The following is a 15,962-nucleotide window of genomic DNA, read 5'->3' as shown; positions in this document are numbered from 1 at the left end:
TAGCCAAATGAAAAACATTAATAATTTTTTGTATTTGCTTTAATAACACTGATGAAAGCTATGAATCTGAAACAATAGCTCTGTTCCACTAAGATAAAAGCAAAAAACTGCGGATGCTGGAAATCCAAAACAAAAACAAAAATACCTGGAAAAACTCAGCAGGTCTGGCAGCATCTGCGGAGAGGAACACAGTTAACGTTTCCAGTCCATATGACTCTTCAACAGAACAGTCATACGGACTCGAAACTTCAACTGTGTTCCTCTCCGCAGATGCTGCCAGACCTGCTGAGTTTTTCAAGGTATTTTTATTTTAGCTTTGTTTCACTGTTCACAGATGCTGTCGGACCTGCGGAGCATTTCCAGCCTTTCCTGTTTTTAAATACATAAAATTATACACCTTGAATTCACCACAAACTTGGGCATTCAAGGGCATTTTTTTAAAATTTAATTACACTTAAGGCGATGTACCAATCCACAAACAAGAGTGTTTTTTAAGCACATGGTGGGAGTGAATTTTGGTATGGGTTGTCCAGCTCATTCACTGTAACTTGGCTGGAAAAGTGTGGACAGCATTTTGCATGCTTTGTAATCGTCCTGAGAAATATCTGTGTCGCAGTAGATGTATTTAATAGCTTAAGCATAATAAGCATATACAATATTCCATCTTATGAGATGATTATGCAGATATGCATTACTGTTGAAAACCACACAATGAATAATTCCAACTAAATGGCAGTATACTTTTATTTAACAATTTGCATTTGTTTTACATTTAAAAATTCAACTATACCAGAGGCACCAGGTACAAAACAAAAGAAGCATAGAGCAATGTTAAAACAAAAGAGGCAGCTCTTGAAAAATAATAAAGCACTATTAATTCACAATTTTTCAATTCAGTTCTTAGAAATGATGTATCCCTGTAACAAATGTTAGTACAACAGTAATCAGTCTGTAAGGTTAGTCTCTATAGAAGTACTTTGTCCATGTCTAGTTACAATTTCCAATTACTTCATGATGTAAATGACTTAAGTTTATCTAATTGTTAAAATGTCAGGGTGAGTAGAGGGAAGGTTGATATTTATCCTTCAGATTGGACAACACAAGCATAATAGTGACAGAGTTTTATTCCTCTTCCTAGGCACAGAATTCACAAGGGCAGACATTGGCTAAATTGTTACACAACTATTCTTGGCCTCCAACAAGCTACAGTCCAAACTTATACATTGGGGGAATTTTTCACTTGTAAATGCATTTTCAATTAGTCATCGTTGACTAGCTAAAAATAAATATAAAATAAACCATGTAAAAATATATAAAAATCCAACAGCAACTGAAGAGTTAAGATGTATATAAAATCTTCTCTGCATCAGCTCTAACCAATGATCTACACAATAAAAAAAAACTTGCCTAACTTTTCTCATTTCAAATGATTATGACTTGTGTAATTTTGGCATTTTCTAATTTTATCAACTGTAGCTGTGGGTTGTTTTAAACTATGCTGAAGCAAATGTGCCAGTTATAGAAAAACTATGTGGATTGCTGCATTATATTTGCAAGGCCATTACTTGCATATTATTAATTATGGTCTGCAATTTATTGTGGTGTCTGATTAATGAATAACAAGATTAGAGTGTTTTTAATAAGCACGAGGATCAGAGAATCCAGTTAGTTGGATTTCTGCTTCGGAAGTTGTTTAAACGATTTTTTATTCCCTCACCCATTTTCCTCAAGTATCCATAAATATGTTCTCTGGATTTTCATCTTTGTTGAATTGCCAGTAGAAGGTGCATGTATCCACCTCATGACATGTCACTTTTCTGAACTAGTGTGCTCAATATCACAAATTTGTAGTTGTAATGACAGTGAAACTGTCAGTGTTCAACATCATTATTGTGTGAAACTGACTCCAACTTCTGGCATCTGCACATAAACATGCAAATTGGGAATTGCTTTTGGTGATGATCTGCTCCTCTACATGGTTCACTATTGCAATTTTTGAAGATGCAATCAACAGAGATTCACTGAACTTTAACTTTGTACAATGAGTAATGATGACTTTAAGCCTTGTTCAATCAGAAGTAACAGTTTTTAATGGTGCACTGGCTCCTAATTACTGGTGCTAATAAAAATCTGGAATTTTTTTTCCCTCAATTTCATGATTTTTAAAATTTAAATTTTTTGATATTTCATATTCTCTCCTAGTCAGTGTGTATGCCTTAATTTTTATTTTACTACTTTTTTGTACAAATGTTAATTATTTTCCATGCTTTTTAACTTCCTATTTTGCTGTCTAAGAAGTCTTCAAATACCTGATTACCCTGCCTTCTCTATAGCTGGACACCCCCCCCGCCCCCCCAGATTTCCTGTAAATGGTGCCAAATTCTTCAGAATAGAGGAAATTTAAGCACTAATATTTGTGGCAACTTTTTGAAGTTAGCAGTCAGTACCTTCCTTTGCCATCAACCTCAAAATCTGGGTTATGTTGAGAACTGCAGGCATGTTCCCATGCTCCACGACTTCGATTTGGTGCCATTGTACATAAGTGCCCTCCAGCATTCCACATAATTTTAAGTAGCTTTTTAAATTCTATTAATTTAAACGTAGCCACTGTTTCATCATTAGCAATCAATCAGAAGCCTTGTGAAGGTAACCTTTGTCCGTGATTAGGCCTGCTGATTTTTAAAATGTTTATTCACAAGTGTGTACATTTCTCAAAACATTTGTTTGGAACTGGCTATTTGCAGTTTTATAGACTAGATCCTAAACTTGGTATTTGTTTCCAACATCTATTAATATAAATAATGTTTTTTTTTTGGAATCTGTTGATAATAAAGCTAGCCAGTTTAACTCGTATGTCAGTATTATCAAACAAGCACTATGTGATGCATTTAATTCTGACACTGGGTTTATATTCAAATTGATCTACAAGTTATTTGAATTTTACTCAAAAGCATGGATGGTAGTCAATAATCTCATTTTAAAAAAAACTCAACCATGTGAAATTCATGGAGGGGCAGAGTTGTGCAATTTAAAATGATACTGCCTATATTTATGCTTTTACTATTTTAGTGCTTATTTACTGCTGAAGGATTTATTGAAAAAGAAATCAGCTCTATGTCAACAACTACTTGATATAATAAATTTGAGAACACAACTGTTGTTCTTAGAATTGTTTTAGCCTGTAAAAAATGTGCCCTGTACCCCCCTTGAATGTTACAATTTTTCATGGTCAGCTATTCCTTTGGGAGTAAAATGACAGTTGTTAAATCTTATGCAGTAATTACCTACAACATATCTTAATGAAAAAGCACAATATAATTTCTTGTTAGCAAACATAAGGTAAAATTTTCAGACTATACAGTGCAATGGAAAGTTTTTTATAGAAAATTGCATATCAACATATTATCAAAGGCAGGAACTTAAAACCAATTAGCCATGAGCGTGATCAGTTATAAAGCAAAGATTCGCTATGGTCAATAAGGGTTGCATTCACACTAATGCATAATATTCTTGAATGGTATACATAAAATTTTCTTAACAGAAAACATTTGTGAATGGATTCAGCAACACATATACTTCAGGAACTAGACTGATATTGAACGAGTGGCAACTGCATGTGACCTGGAGCATGCAGAGTTTGAAATATCCAGTTCATTTCAAACTTTAATATAAAAAAATTAAGCCCAGTGTTCAAATCTCCATGATTAAAACCATAGAATCTTTGAATACATTAGAATTCTATTATATAAAATACATTAAGCAAGGAATAAAAGTTTGCCTGGATCATTTAGGACCCTATAATTGTTTCAATTTCAGTGCATTAAGTTTGCAAGAAAGTGGTTTGAATGCAGTCAATATTTCACACATCCTATTAACCATCTTAGTATATAAGCTAACACTTCAATGATGAGAATGATTAATTATTTACATGTATGCATTTGTAAATATATATGCACACTTACAATGCATAACTAGAATTTGAATCTTCTAAATGATGGGATATAATTAGAGGAGATCTTTTGCGCTTTATCTACATTCCATAGAGGGTCTTCTGTATTTGATTAACAGCTAAGCTGACTCTCATTAGTTCCAATCTCAAAATGCATTAAACAAAAAAAAACCCACAAAGGAAAGATCTTCCTAATGTTGAACTACACTAATACATAATTTTCTTTAAAAAGTTACAAAAAAGCCAACTTTGAAATAAGTGTTAAACATCTGGATATTTCAAGTTGACCTAGTGACAAAAGTGAGTCATTGAACATACTTGAGCACTGCAGTGGAGAAAGTTGTTGGCACATATGTGTTGTTGACAGTAGTTGTGTGGCACTTGGTAGCATGTTGCTTTCCTTTGAGAAAGCCATTTAACTATGTGAATTAAACACTATTATGCCTACTAAAGGTATTCAATACAAGTGAAGTTTCCATTTTACACTGCAGTCTAACATCTGCTAAAAATTCAGAACTGATGACTCATAACCATTGAAGATCAAAAACAATTACAATAGTAGTTATATGGTTGAGATGCAATTTTAAATTTCTATTGGAATTCACTGAATTAGAATAAGTCATTCAAATAGTCATGATTATCAATCAAAACTGACTTGGAATCCCCATACTTCTGTGTACAACACGTGATGGTTTTATGAAATTCGTAACACTTTTATCATTCATATCTTTGGATGGTGATCATGTACTCCTTTTTCCTGTACTTCTTGCAGTTTTGCCAGAATCCACTAGGAATAGAAAATGTTGAGATAGTTAATTTTTTGTCATCTCCACGACCCTCTGAGATCTGTGCTGCTTTAATTCTGGCCTAGTGAATTTCTGAATTTAATTGCTTCACCATTAGCGGCCATGTCTTCAGCTGCCAAGGCCCTGAACGCTGGAATTCGGTCCCTCCAAAAGAACATAAATATGAGCAGGAGTAGACCATCTGGTCCTCTAGCCTGCTGTGTCATTCCATAAGATCACAACGGATCTAACTGTGGCTTTAACTCCACAACCCCTCCCATAACCCTCTACCTTTTTCTGCCAACGCTACCTCTTGGTTCAAGTTTTTGGTGTCAAATTTTACTTTTTAAATATCTCATGAAACATTTGAGGCATTATTTATACAATGCCTTTAAAATAGTAGAGCTCTTGTACAATAACTGAGTAATTTAACTGAACATGTTTGTGTTTTTTTCTATAATCAATTATAAACTTCTATGTTTAAATGCCCTTATGATTTAAGACTTTTCCTATGTTAGCCCTGACATACCATGAACATTGGTTTTCCAATTCCTACATTTCTCCAAGTGTCAATTTCAGCCATTCCACACAAAGGGATTGAATGATGCCTGATTCTTCGAGAAAGATGGCAGTTTACTTTCTCAACCAATGTACTGCCAGCTTCAAGTAAAAGGGGAGAACATACTTTAAAAAGAGTCTTTCCTTTAATAGGTATTGATCTTTTTAGCACATTTTTCCCTACTATTTAACCCCATGAACCAAATCTCAAGACTAAAGTACAGCTGTCATTCCTCTGATCAAGAAAGTAAGGGTTATGTAGTTGGTCAATTAAACAAGGCTGCTTTTCCTCCCCTGTAACATCAATTATGGTCATGTGATTGCCAAGTGCCACAATCTGATCAGATATACACCTGTACTGTAGAGATATACTTCCAAAACAATACAACTTTGCTAGTTTTCCTGTTTCAACAGTCACACTTGCTGCATAAGTACTGAGAGAAAATAGTTGTGCACAATAATTTTATACACAACACGTTAGCCTAAAAAATGTTTAACACAAAATGTTTCCAGAAGGAGGCCATGCTGCACATTGGCTAGCTCTTTCAAAGAGCTGGACAGGCGCAATTAGTCCCATTCTCCTGCCCCATTTCAAGCACTCACTTCATAAAGCCACTTGAATCTGTTACTACTATCCTTTCAGGCGGTACATTCCAGATCATCACAACTTGTTACATAATATCTTTCCTTATCTACTGTCTGGTTCTATTACCAATTAAATCTGTTCTCTAGTTTCTAATGCTCCTGCAAGTCAATTAAACCCTTCGAAATTTTGAACAGCCCCTTAACCTTCTCAGCTCTCAGCAGAATAATCACAATTTCGCTAATCTTGCAATATAACCAAAATCTTTCATTCCTAGTACATCCCATTCTTTGTAATGAGGCTGTCCATATGCATATCCATCAAGATTGGGTTGATAAGTGGAAAGTAATTCATGTCAGGCAATGACTATCTCTAACAGAAGAGAGCCTAATCACCTCTATGATTTATGTTTTGGAACTCTGTTAATATAAGGTAAAATGGAGTGGTGAAGAGAGTCATATGTTCTGCTTTGAATTCTGACTGACAAGCAGTCTGAGGTGGTTAACGTGGGGACAGGGTGGGTCCAGGATGCGATTCACTGAGAATAAGCTAGAAAAAAGTTCACATCTGAAACAAAGAAGGCGAAAGCAGCTGCGCTAACTATGGACATCGTCTGTTTTTTTGGACAGGAAAGAGAGAAAGGTCCAAGAAAGGCAAAAGGCTGCAACCAATATGTTAACAGAGAGGAATATACTGCCTTGCTGTGAACCAGCAGGCAGAAGCAGGAGGGAGGATGGTCTCTTTTCAAAAAGACACATACCATGACAATCGAAAGATTCTGGCAGATTTTCCCTGGCAAGGCTAGAAGGAGAAATCACCAGAGTGGGTCTTACTGCTGCTAGCTTTCAGAAAATTCCCAAACCGACTAAGGGAAGATGCGGAGCCATTGGAAGCTGGGAGCAACTGTGGACTGTATTCTTTGAAGACTATGGGTGGAATATGACGAGAAAGCCAAAATCAGTTTCGTGCCATCATGAAGCCAGTTTGTGATCGTCAGGTCAATGGCAGGTCACGTTACCACCATCACATGTCAGGAATCCAATTTTAATACTTTAGCATATCATTGTAAGCCCTGTTCGTCGGAATATTTTCTCTGTCCCCACCTCCCTGCCAAGTTTACCACTCGTCAGCATGACTTCAGAATGGTGCGCTTCATAACTGCCTTTAAAAGGTGACCTGAACTTTGAGGGGAACTCGAAGGTGAGTACACACAGCAGTAGCGAGCATTGTCCATAGGACATCAAGGAAGAGGCACATTTGGGAGGAGAGGGGTTGGCACAGGTAAGCTGCTTTTTCCTGGCTGGCTTTCAGTGCAGTGTCGGCATGGGCTCCAGTGTGGGTGAGGCCGGGTGGGTGGAAGGCAACATAGACTGAAGGAAGTACACAAACACATGTTGGGGAGTGGGGTAGGGAAGCAGCCACACACTTGGAAAAGCTTGTCAAAAGTGAGCATTCCTTCCACTGTTGAGATCATTCTTCAGCAACTCCATTGACATTCTTGGCGTCAGCCCTCTGAAGCTTTTCTGTCCACGCTCAGAATGCAAAAGCATTAAAGTGCCATAAAATATTCCAAAACCTTTCACCCCTCAGGTGAAGACTACAAATAAATGTGTGTTTTAGTGGGGAGCAGAACAATTAGCTGACTGGGAAAGTTGTTGAAGCCCCTTGCAAAAGATGGCCATGGCACAGATACTGGTGGAGGCGCTCAAAGCCCCTTGCAATGGCTTTATTAAAATTTGGGCCAATATTCATTATGCTTTAAGCTAATGTTGCAGCCTTGCAGTGTGGGTTAGGATAACTCCTGTGCTTGAGCTAGAGCACAGCACACAGTCCAGTGGGCAAAGGTGTCGTCAAGTGGAGTTGGGCAGAGATGGGTGGGGTTTTGGAAGCCATGAAGCACACTACACACCAGCCATCCAAGTGGTGGCTGGCACACTCCTGCATACCTGAAGAGACCTTTGGACTTAACCAAAAGAGAGTCTAGGGACCCATATGGTAACCCATGTGTTGCAGTCTCCAGAGGCGATGAGGCCAGATGGAGATGTGAGGGTGTGTGTCCCTTGAGCTGGCAGTGAATGTGAGATGGCCTTGTGAGTGGGTGAGTTGAGATGCTAACTTACGCTGACAGCACAGATGAGATCACTCATCCGTTTTCTGCACCAGATGGCTGACCTCATTCACAGTGTTGGCACTGACCACCTAAGCCACTGCCTCCCCAGCCGGAGTTGTGTGCCTCCTATGGCCAGAGCGGGGATAGAGGACTTTTGTGGCAGGCTTCCACAATGATCAGGAGGTGTCCCAGGGCTGTGTCACTGAATCGGGGGGCTGCAATCTTGCTGGCTTTTGGGGTCATGTCTTCAGCGGAGCAGTCTTGGGCTACAAGCATTGGGATGTGTGCGCACGGCTGCATTTTAAATATGGTACCCAATGAGGGAAAAAAAGTGAGGTAATGGTGTGGCGGGTCAATTGGAGGCCTGCCGCCAGCAGAAACACTTTCCTGTGACTACAGAATTTATGGGGTGGGAAGGGGATAATACAAAGCAGTCCACTTGTTTAGCACAGTTTCCTTAAACATTCGCTCCCCTCTACCACAGGCACACTGTCTGCAGCCTGTGTCATTTGCGAGATACAAAGCAGCAACTCACCACAGTTCCTTCAACAATACCTTCCAAACTTGTGACCTCTACTAGCTAAAAGAACAAGGGTAACAGGCACATGAGAGTTTGCCCCCAAGTCTCACTCCATCCTGACTATGAAATACAGTGTTATATATATTTTGCTATATTGCTATTCCTTAATAGGCACTGGATTACAATCCTGAAACTCTGTAACTGCACTATGGGCTTACCTACACCACACGGATTGCAGCAGTTTGAGAAGGCTGCTCATCACCACCTCCTTGAGGGCAATTGCTTACAGGCAATAAATGCTGTCCTTGTCCACATCCCATGAGTGAATTAAAAGCAAAATTCTAGTAAATTCATCTGGACTCTAAGGCTTTGACATCCTTCCTATAGTGTGGTACACAGAAATGGACACAATACTCTTAAATGTTTAGTAGAACATTCTGTTCATACTGTTTGCCTCTATTTACAAAGCCATGTGTACGTAAAACAACTTATCCTACCACATTCAAAAATTGATGTATTCTGTCTGCAGGTCACTCTATTCATGCTAATATTGCCTCTCCTCATTCTCCAGTCCAAGATGTGAAATAATAATAAGACTGAGTACCCAAGATTTAATCTGAGTTATTTATCCAACATTAGAAGAATCAGACACTAGTGTATCTACGGCAACCCTTTCAGCTTAATGATTTGCAACTTTGAATCCTTGAGATTTAATTGGCACTTGCAGTCAGGTTACAATGAGGGGAGGACAGAGAGCTCTTCAGTGACAGGAGCCACCAGGGGAGAGAGCAGGCCAAGAAAGAGCATATTTGAAGTGGAGGAAATGGCTAATGAGATTACAAAATCAGATTATCATTACTTCAAGAATTAATGGGTAATGATCAAAATGGTGTGCACCCATACTGAACAAAATAATTCCATACCTTTGCATCGTCTGCAGTTTTGAAATTCACAATTTTTCCATATTCTTTTGTATGGAATACAGACTTGACACGTTCCTTTAAGAAAAAGTAGGGAATAGTTGAGGAAAACTAAGTCACTCAGTGCAAACTTGCAATATTTTTTTCGCAAAGTTGCCTATAAAATATGACTCTCACTTTCGCTTTACAAAAACAACCTGTATTTACATAGGTCCTTTAACAAAAAAATCCCAAAGCATTTCACAGGAGAGTAATCAGCCAAAACTGACACCACCCAAAGGCAATATTGTGACATGTGACTGATAGCTTGCTCAAAGAGGTTGGCTTCAAAGGAGGAGCTGGGAGGGAGAGTGGGTTTTTACGGCAGGAGGTGTGTTGGAGAAGTAGCAAGGTTTATGAAGTGAATTCCAGAGCTTAGAGCCTAGATGGCTGAAGTTCTCAGAAGACTGTAGGGCTGCAGGAGGTTACAGAGGCCATGAAGAGGTTTGAAAATGAAGATAGGAAAGAATTACTGCACCAAGAGGCATTGTGGGCTAGTGAACGTAAGGGTCATGGCTAAATGGGACTTGGTGACAGTTAAAATATAGGTGGCAGAGTTTTGGATGAGTTTTAGCTTATGGGAAGGTGGAAGATGGGATATCAGCCAGGAAAACATTGAAGTAGTCAAATCTGAAGTCAGGGCCCAATGGTACTTCCTGTGGTCCAGCTAGATCTGATCATGACTGACTAAACCAGTTGTGAACCAGAAATATACAAATCTGCATCCCTTGGACATCTTTGGCATTTCGAGCATATAAAAGGATGTACTGCATATCCAAAAGTGAAAAAGACTAATGAGGAAATGCTGGAAATGGTTGGACAAAAGAAGAACATAGTGCATAACATCAAGAACAGAAAGATACAATATTTTGGTCACAGTATTAGAGCAGACGGTAGACAGGCACAATTATTGGAAGGTAAGATTGATGAAAAATGTAGATGAGGGAAGCAGAGGAGAAAATGGTTGATGGATATAATGGCCTGGATGCAGCTGACTTATGTAGAATGTGTAAGGGCAGTGCAGGACAGGGGTGGAAATCCATGGCAGTCAACCTTCTGGGAAGAAGATGATACTAATGAACAAACAAACAAAGATGGGAACCATACCAAGAAAAGTGTTCATGGTGGGAGAGAGTAATGGTTTTACTGGGAAAAAAGGCATTCAAGCTAGAGGTGATGGTGCTAAAGCTCTGATGTCAGAGCTTATAGAGAAAAAACATTTCGTATGTATTCCTAAAGTTTACTGACGATAGATACATGTAAAAGAAAGTATCTTTTCCAAGTAAATATATGCAATCTTTATTTCTAATTTCCTAAACAGTGTATGTCATCAATAACAATGCAAGTAGATATAAGGCCCATTTCCAATCATTTACTTACTTTGGCTTCAATACGTAACCTCCGTCCATCAACAATGAAAGGCTCTTTAGTAAATTCCTCGAAGCTGTACTGCCATTCACAGTTCAACTGCCCAAATGTTCCTTGTGTTACAAATAAGATACCACTGAAAAATGATATTTTGTGCAAAAGATTAACAAAAGGCACACCATAAATATTAAGCTTTAGTACAATCCAAAGGTTGTTTCATTTCATCTTAGTGGAGACTGGCAACCTGGAATTTACATTAAAATTTTATTTGAATTGATCTTAGTTGTGCAATTTATCAATGAATGTACAGGCTGATTCATTGTTCAATCTCCCTTTAGAGCAGACTGAACTTTGCCTAATTGAGTGACAGGGAGAAATAGGGAATTAAGAAAAAAAACACTCAAGCAGCTGTACTCGCCCAGAACATCCAGATTAGTAACTGGAAGCACATCACCTGCCTCTTGGATGGCATGCAGTATTCACTTGCCTAGGTATCTTGTTAAGAACACTTCTGCAAGAACCACTTGCAAAATGACAATGGATACACAGTACAAATGTGCTGCCATTTCCAAGGTTAGAATATATCCTTTTCATTATTGTATTCCTTCCTTTGGATTACAGTTACAGTTTTGTCTTATGTTAAGCTATTTTTCTTTACCTAATGCCACTGACCACTCTCTTACGTGGACTTCATCCCCAAGCATTTTGTAAATATATTACAGACTATATAAAAGGAATTAAAGATTATTTTCTCTTAAGTACGTTGCATGTTCAGCCATACAAATTTTCAAATGGTGCCTGAACAGAAAATAGCAGCTATACTTCTGTTTGTCTGCCTCCAATTGGCATGACAAGATGGCCAAATTGAATATAGAAACACGAAACATTACTTCACGTCTTTGTTTTTGAATAATACATTTGAAATAAACTGTTCATATCTTAGAAATGTAATGTATATTTCCTACATTTTTAAAATCAGTTAACTGTACAATAACTTGCACTTTGTTATGAAAATGTCTAATTTCATGATTCATATATTTTAGGAATATAACTTTTTGTTTGGGGATTGAAGTGTTAAATGTAGGAGAGATGGGGAAAAACCTGAGTTTGAGTGGTTGGTTGTCATGAAAATATAATAGTTTTCATAATATTGTGATTTATTGTAAAAGTAAGTTAATAGTAGGATTTGGATTGTGTGTGTGTGTGTTTTAATTGAATTGGAAACAGCTGGTCTGGAGGCTTTGTGTTATCAAAACGGAAGCTAGATTTGAAATGCTAAATACGTAAACATGGCTAAAGCTTTAGAATGTGAGTTGTAAGGAAAATTTGCATTTTTAGATAAACCAGAGTAGTTTGACTTTCAAAGAGATGGTAAGATGTTAGACTTAGCCAGAAGAAGCTAAGTCAAACAGTGTGTTTATTTTTCACAAAGGTTACTGATAAAATTATTTTTCAAAGTACTAAAGTTGGAAAAACATATGGGGGTAACAATGGAATTTGCATTAAACAGGAGAAACATATATAAAGGAAATGATGTGTGTAAGGAAGAAGATGTTCTAACACAAGTGTGAAAAACCTCCAGTCTCTGTGCTTTAAGTTGCTGTCTACAGGATCTAAAACTAAGAAAACTCACTTTGAATATCACTGTCCAGGATATTTGTGTGCTTTGCCTGGGTCTGTTTAAATCTATTTGTTTTACTGTCGCCTTAAAGGCGGTGTAACTGGGAGCCAGAATAATTAGGGGATTTAGGAGTTATTGCAGTAGTAATTTGTATACCTATGTATGTGCTTAAAATCTTTTATTAAATGTTTAATTTAGTTTTGTAAAAAAAATCTTGCATCTTGGGGGACATAATACTACTAAATTCAAGGCATACATCATGAAATAAAGTACAAACTACAAAACAGTTGTGGCAGCTGTTTCAAGTTTTCCTCTGGGATTTGAGTAGTTCAGCATTTACCATCCACTGTGCCATAACATTGGTAAACAAACTTAAAGTAATTACCATTCAAAGGATGGTCTATATATACATTTACAAGGGTGGAGTTAGAAGGTTGACAGCCATAAAACGGCAGCCGGGCCTGTTTAGTTGGGGACCTGCAGACACTTAAGTCTGAGGAGAAATGCTCATCTTCATTAGAGATATAATGAATAACATGTAATTCTACAGATTAAAGAGAGGTTAAAATTCAACTGGGAAACAAGGAAAAGTTCTTAAAGTATCCATGTACTTTTCAGATCAAAGGACAGGTTTAGGAATTGCGAATGATGGGTTTGAATTTCTACCTTGGACATCCCTGGGGTGCCATGTTGCCATGAGGATAAGTTGCCGGCAAGGTGCCCTTTTGTGTTGGGCTTATCTGTGTGTTTTGTCACAGGCGCATGGGAAAGAGCAGCCAGCAGTCGGTGCTTGAAAGCAACTTGAGATCAGTAGCAAAGGGCTATCTGAAACAAAAGGGGTTTTCTGATTTTGGAGTCACTGAGCAAGAAAGCAGTGAAGCTCATGCTTGAGCTGTGATGTTCATAATAATGAGGTGCTTAAAAAAAATTAGAGGGTCGCCTGGCTGAATCCTAGTGGAAGGATCCCAAGGAATCTCATATCTCAGGGAATAGCAGAAACATTGAGGGGAGTCAAAGTGAATTCCTAAGAGCTGTAGCACATCTTGGTTTGGCCCCAGGACAAGTGAAAGAACTCTCGAGATTCTGGAGAGTATAGGGGAATTCTTGGGTGGAATTAAAAACAGTGGGGGGGTACTTGCTTTATTTAATCCTTGTACAATAATTTTTTTTATTTAAAACATAAAATATTGTATAATTCTTAATTAAGTGTTCAAATTTATTTTTTAAAAACTAATGGTCTCCCTCAAGAACATAACAATTGGAGGCTATTGAATCCATTGACTGAGATGGATACACTGGGGTTTGCTAAAATTTAAGCAACAAGGTTTCACGGTGCCTTTTACTGTCTTTACTGAAAAGGTAAAATGGCTTTGTCAATTGCTTTTCTCGAGGGGAAAGATTTATCGCTGAGTAGCAGAAAATCCACAGATAGAATTAAAAGTAGATGCTACAAAAGCAGAAATTGTTGAGCTGTTGGCTCAACATTTGAAACTCATGGAGGAAAAGGCTAACCCACTTATGATGCAGCTCATGTTAACCATGATTTAGTTGCAGATGAAGCAACCTGGAATGGAAAAATAAATGAAAATGCTCAAACTAGCAAGTAAAACGGAAAGAGAAGGAAAAGAAAGTGAAATGTGGAGGCTTGAACTTACATTCCAAAGCAAAAATTTAGAAGTGAGGAAAGGGATAAGGAACAGAGAGAACTTCAATGGACAGGGTTTTCCCAGTGGGGGGGTATGCACGAAAGAGCACACTCTCGGGTTTAAGGAATCCCCCCCGCCTGCACAGGGAGTACATTGCGCTTCCTGGCAGATGTCACGCTGTGCGGGCCTTAATTGGCCCACCCATGTAAAATGGTGGCGCGCCTTCGATCGGAGGCACATCTCCGTGCACCCGCACTTCAACTCCCCCCCCCCCCCCCCCCCCCCCCCAACAGGGGGGGGGGGGGGGGGGGGGAATCCGACCCATAGGCTGAAAGAAACTAGAAACTTTGAATTGAATAAAGAAAGGGAATATTTGGCAGATTGGATGATGATTTGAATTCATATCTGGATTTTGATTTAGTTTGGAATATTCTCCTCATTATCAAATTCAGTGAGGAAGGTTTTGGGTACAATATTTTGTCTCATTTGAGAAAATTGCTACTAAGCTAGCTTAGCCACAAGAGATTGGATTATTCTTTTACAAAGATTTTTCGTAAGAAAAGCAATGGATATCTACTCAAACCTCTTTGGGTGAACGTTCTTCAAATTAAGAAACTGTTAAGACTGTGTATTTAACACACATGAGCAGATTCCAGAAACCTACAGATTAAAATTTCAAAATCTGAGGAAAAGACTTCCAGCCTGCTGGGATGATTTCAGAATCTACGGAATTTTGAAAAATCAAACCTATCATCAATTATTTCTGCAGTTTTCTCTTCTAGAACTCTAGGATGTAGGCTACCAGGATCTGGGGATTTGTCAGATTTTAGTGATTTAAATTTCTCCAGTACTTTTGCTCTGCTTAACATTCCATTAATTTCCTTAATTTCCAATCAGATTGGGCAGCAGATCTCTGAGGTGGGATTGACTCCCCCCCCGCCTTCACCCCCAATGAGGGGCAGAAGTTCTGTCTCCAACCAATTAACACTCCGTGTAGCATTAAGTTTCTGCAGGGCCTCTGCAATTGGGGCAGGAAAAGTCCTACCCGTGGAATTCAATTGTATTATGACTTCCTAGTGGATATTTTACTAGGAGATTACTAAATTACCCTGACTCATTACACAATACCTGACCTAAAATAGCTTTATTCCTAGTTGGTTCCATAACATAATGCTCCACAAAAACATTCCACAAACTCACCTTCTAGTCCACCCTTGCCAATTTGATTGGTCCAGTCTGTAAGATTACAGTCCCCCACAATTATTACATTGCCTTTGTTATGCACTCCAATAATTTTTGTTTAATGCTCTGTGCAAAAGTATAACTACTGTTAGGGGGTTTATAAACTACTCCCACCATTTTTTGACTCATGCTATTTTTAATCTTCACCCATACTAATTCTACTTCATGACCTTCTGAGCCAAGTTCCTTCTACATAATGTCGTTATGATATCCTTTACTATCAGGGTTACCCCTTCTCCTTTGCCATTCTATCTTTTCAAAATATCATGTACACTGAAATATTTGTTTCCCAACCTATTTTTTATATTTGTATCATCAGCATACTGCTTCATCATGCCCCTATATTTAAGTCTAAACAAACAGCAAGGGACCCAGTTCTGAGTCCTGCAGAACTCTGCTGGTAACAGCCCTCCGGTCACAAAAACACCCATTGACCATTACTGCTTGGCTTCCTGTCACTGAGTCAACTTTGGATCCAACTTGCCACATTGCCTTGGATCCTATGAGCTAATTTTCTGATTAATCTGCCATGCCAAAAACCTTGCTAAAATCCAAATAACCTACATTAAAAGTGCTAGTCTCATTGACTGTCCTTGTTACCTCCTAAAAAAAAATCAATCA

General features: G+C 38.2%; 1 protein-coding gene across 6 annotated transcripts in view; it reads right to left on the bottom strand.

Moving 5' to 3' along the window:
• Positions 1-730: 730 nt before the first annotated feature.
• vps13a (vacuolar protein sorting 13 homolog A) overlaps positions 731-15,962 on the bottom strand; it is a 524,014-nt gene continuing 508,782 nt past the window's right edge. For 5 of the 6 annotated variants that reach the window (XM_041186720.1, XM_041186721.1, XM_041186722.1 and 2 more), the window contains 3 exons: positions 10,845-10,968; positions 9,429-9,503; positions 731-4,736 (listed from right to left, as the gene is read on the bottom strand). In XM_041186720.1, the coding sequence (XP_041042654.1) occupies positions 4,671-4,736; positions 9,429-9,503; positions 10,845-10,968 (265 nt within the window). In that variant the 3' untranslated portion in view covers positions 731-4,670. The remainder of the gene's footprint in view (positions 4,737-9,428; positions 9,504-10,844; positions 10,969-15,962) is intronic. The other variant, XM_041186723.1, reaches the window with a different exon arrangement.

This window comes from Carcharodon carcharias, chromosome 4, assembly GCF_017639515.1.
Source record: "Carcharodon carcharias isolate sCarCar2 chromosome 4, sCarCar2.pri, whole genome shotgun sequence".
Classification (NCBI taxonomy): Eukaryota; Metazoa; Chordata; class Chondrichthyes; order Lamniformes; family Lamnidae; genus Carcharodon; species Carcharodon carcharias.
This window is presented reverse-complemented; position numbering and strand designations above follow the sequence as displayed.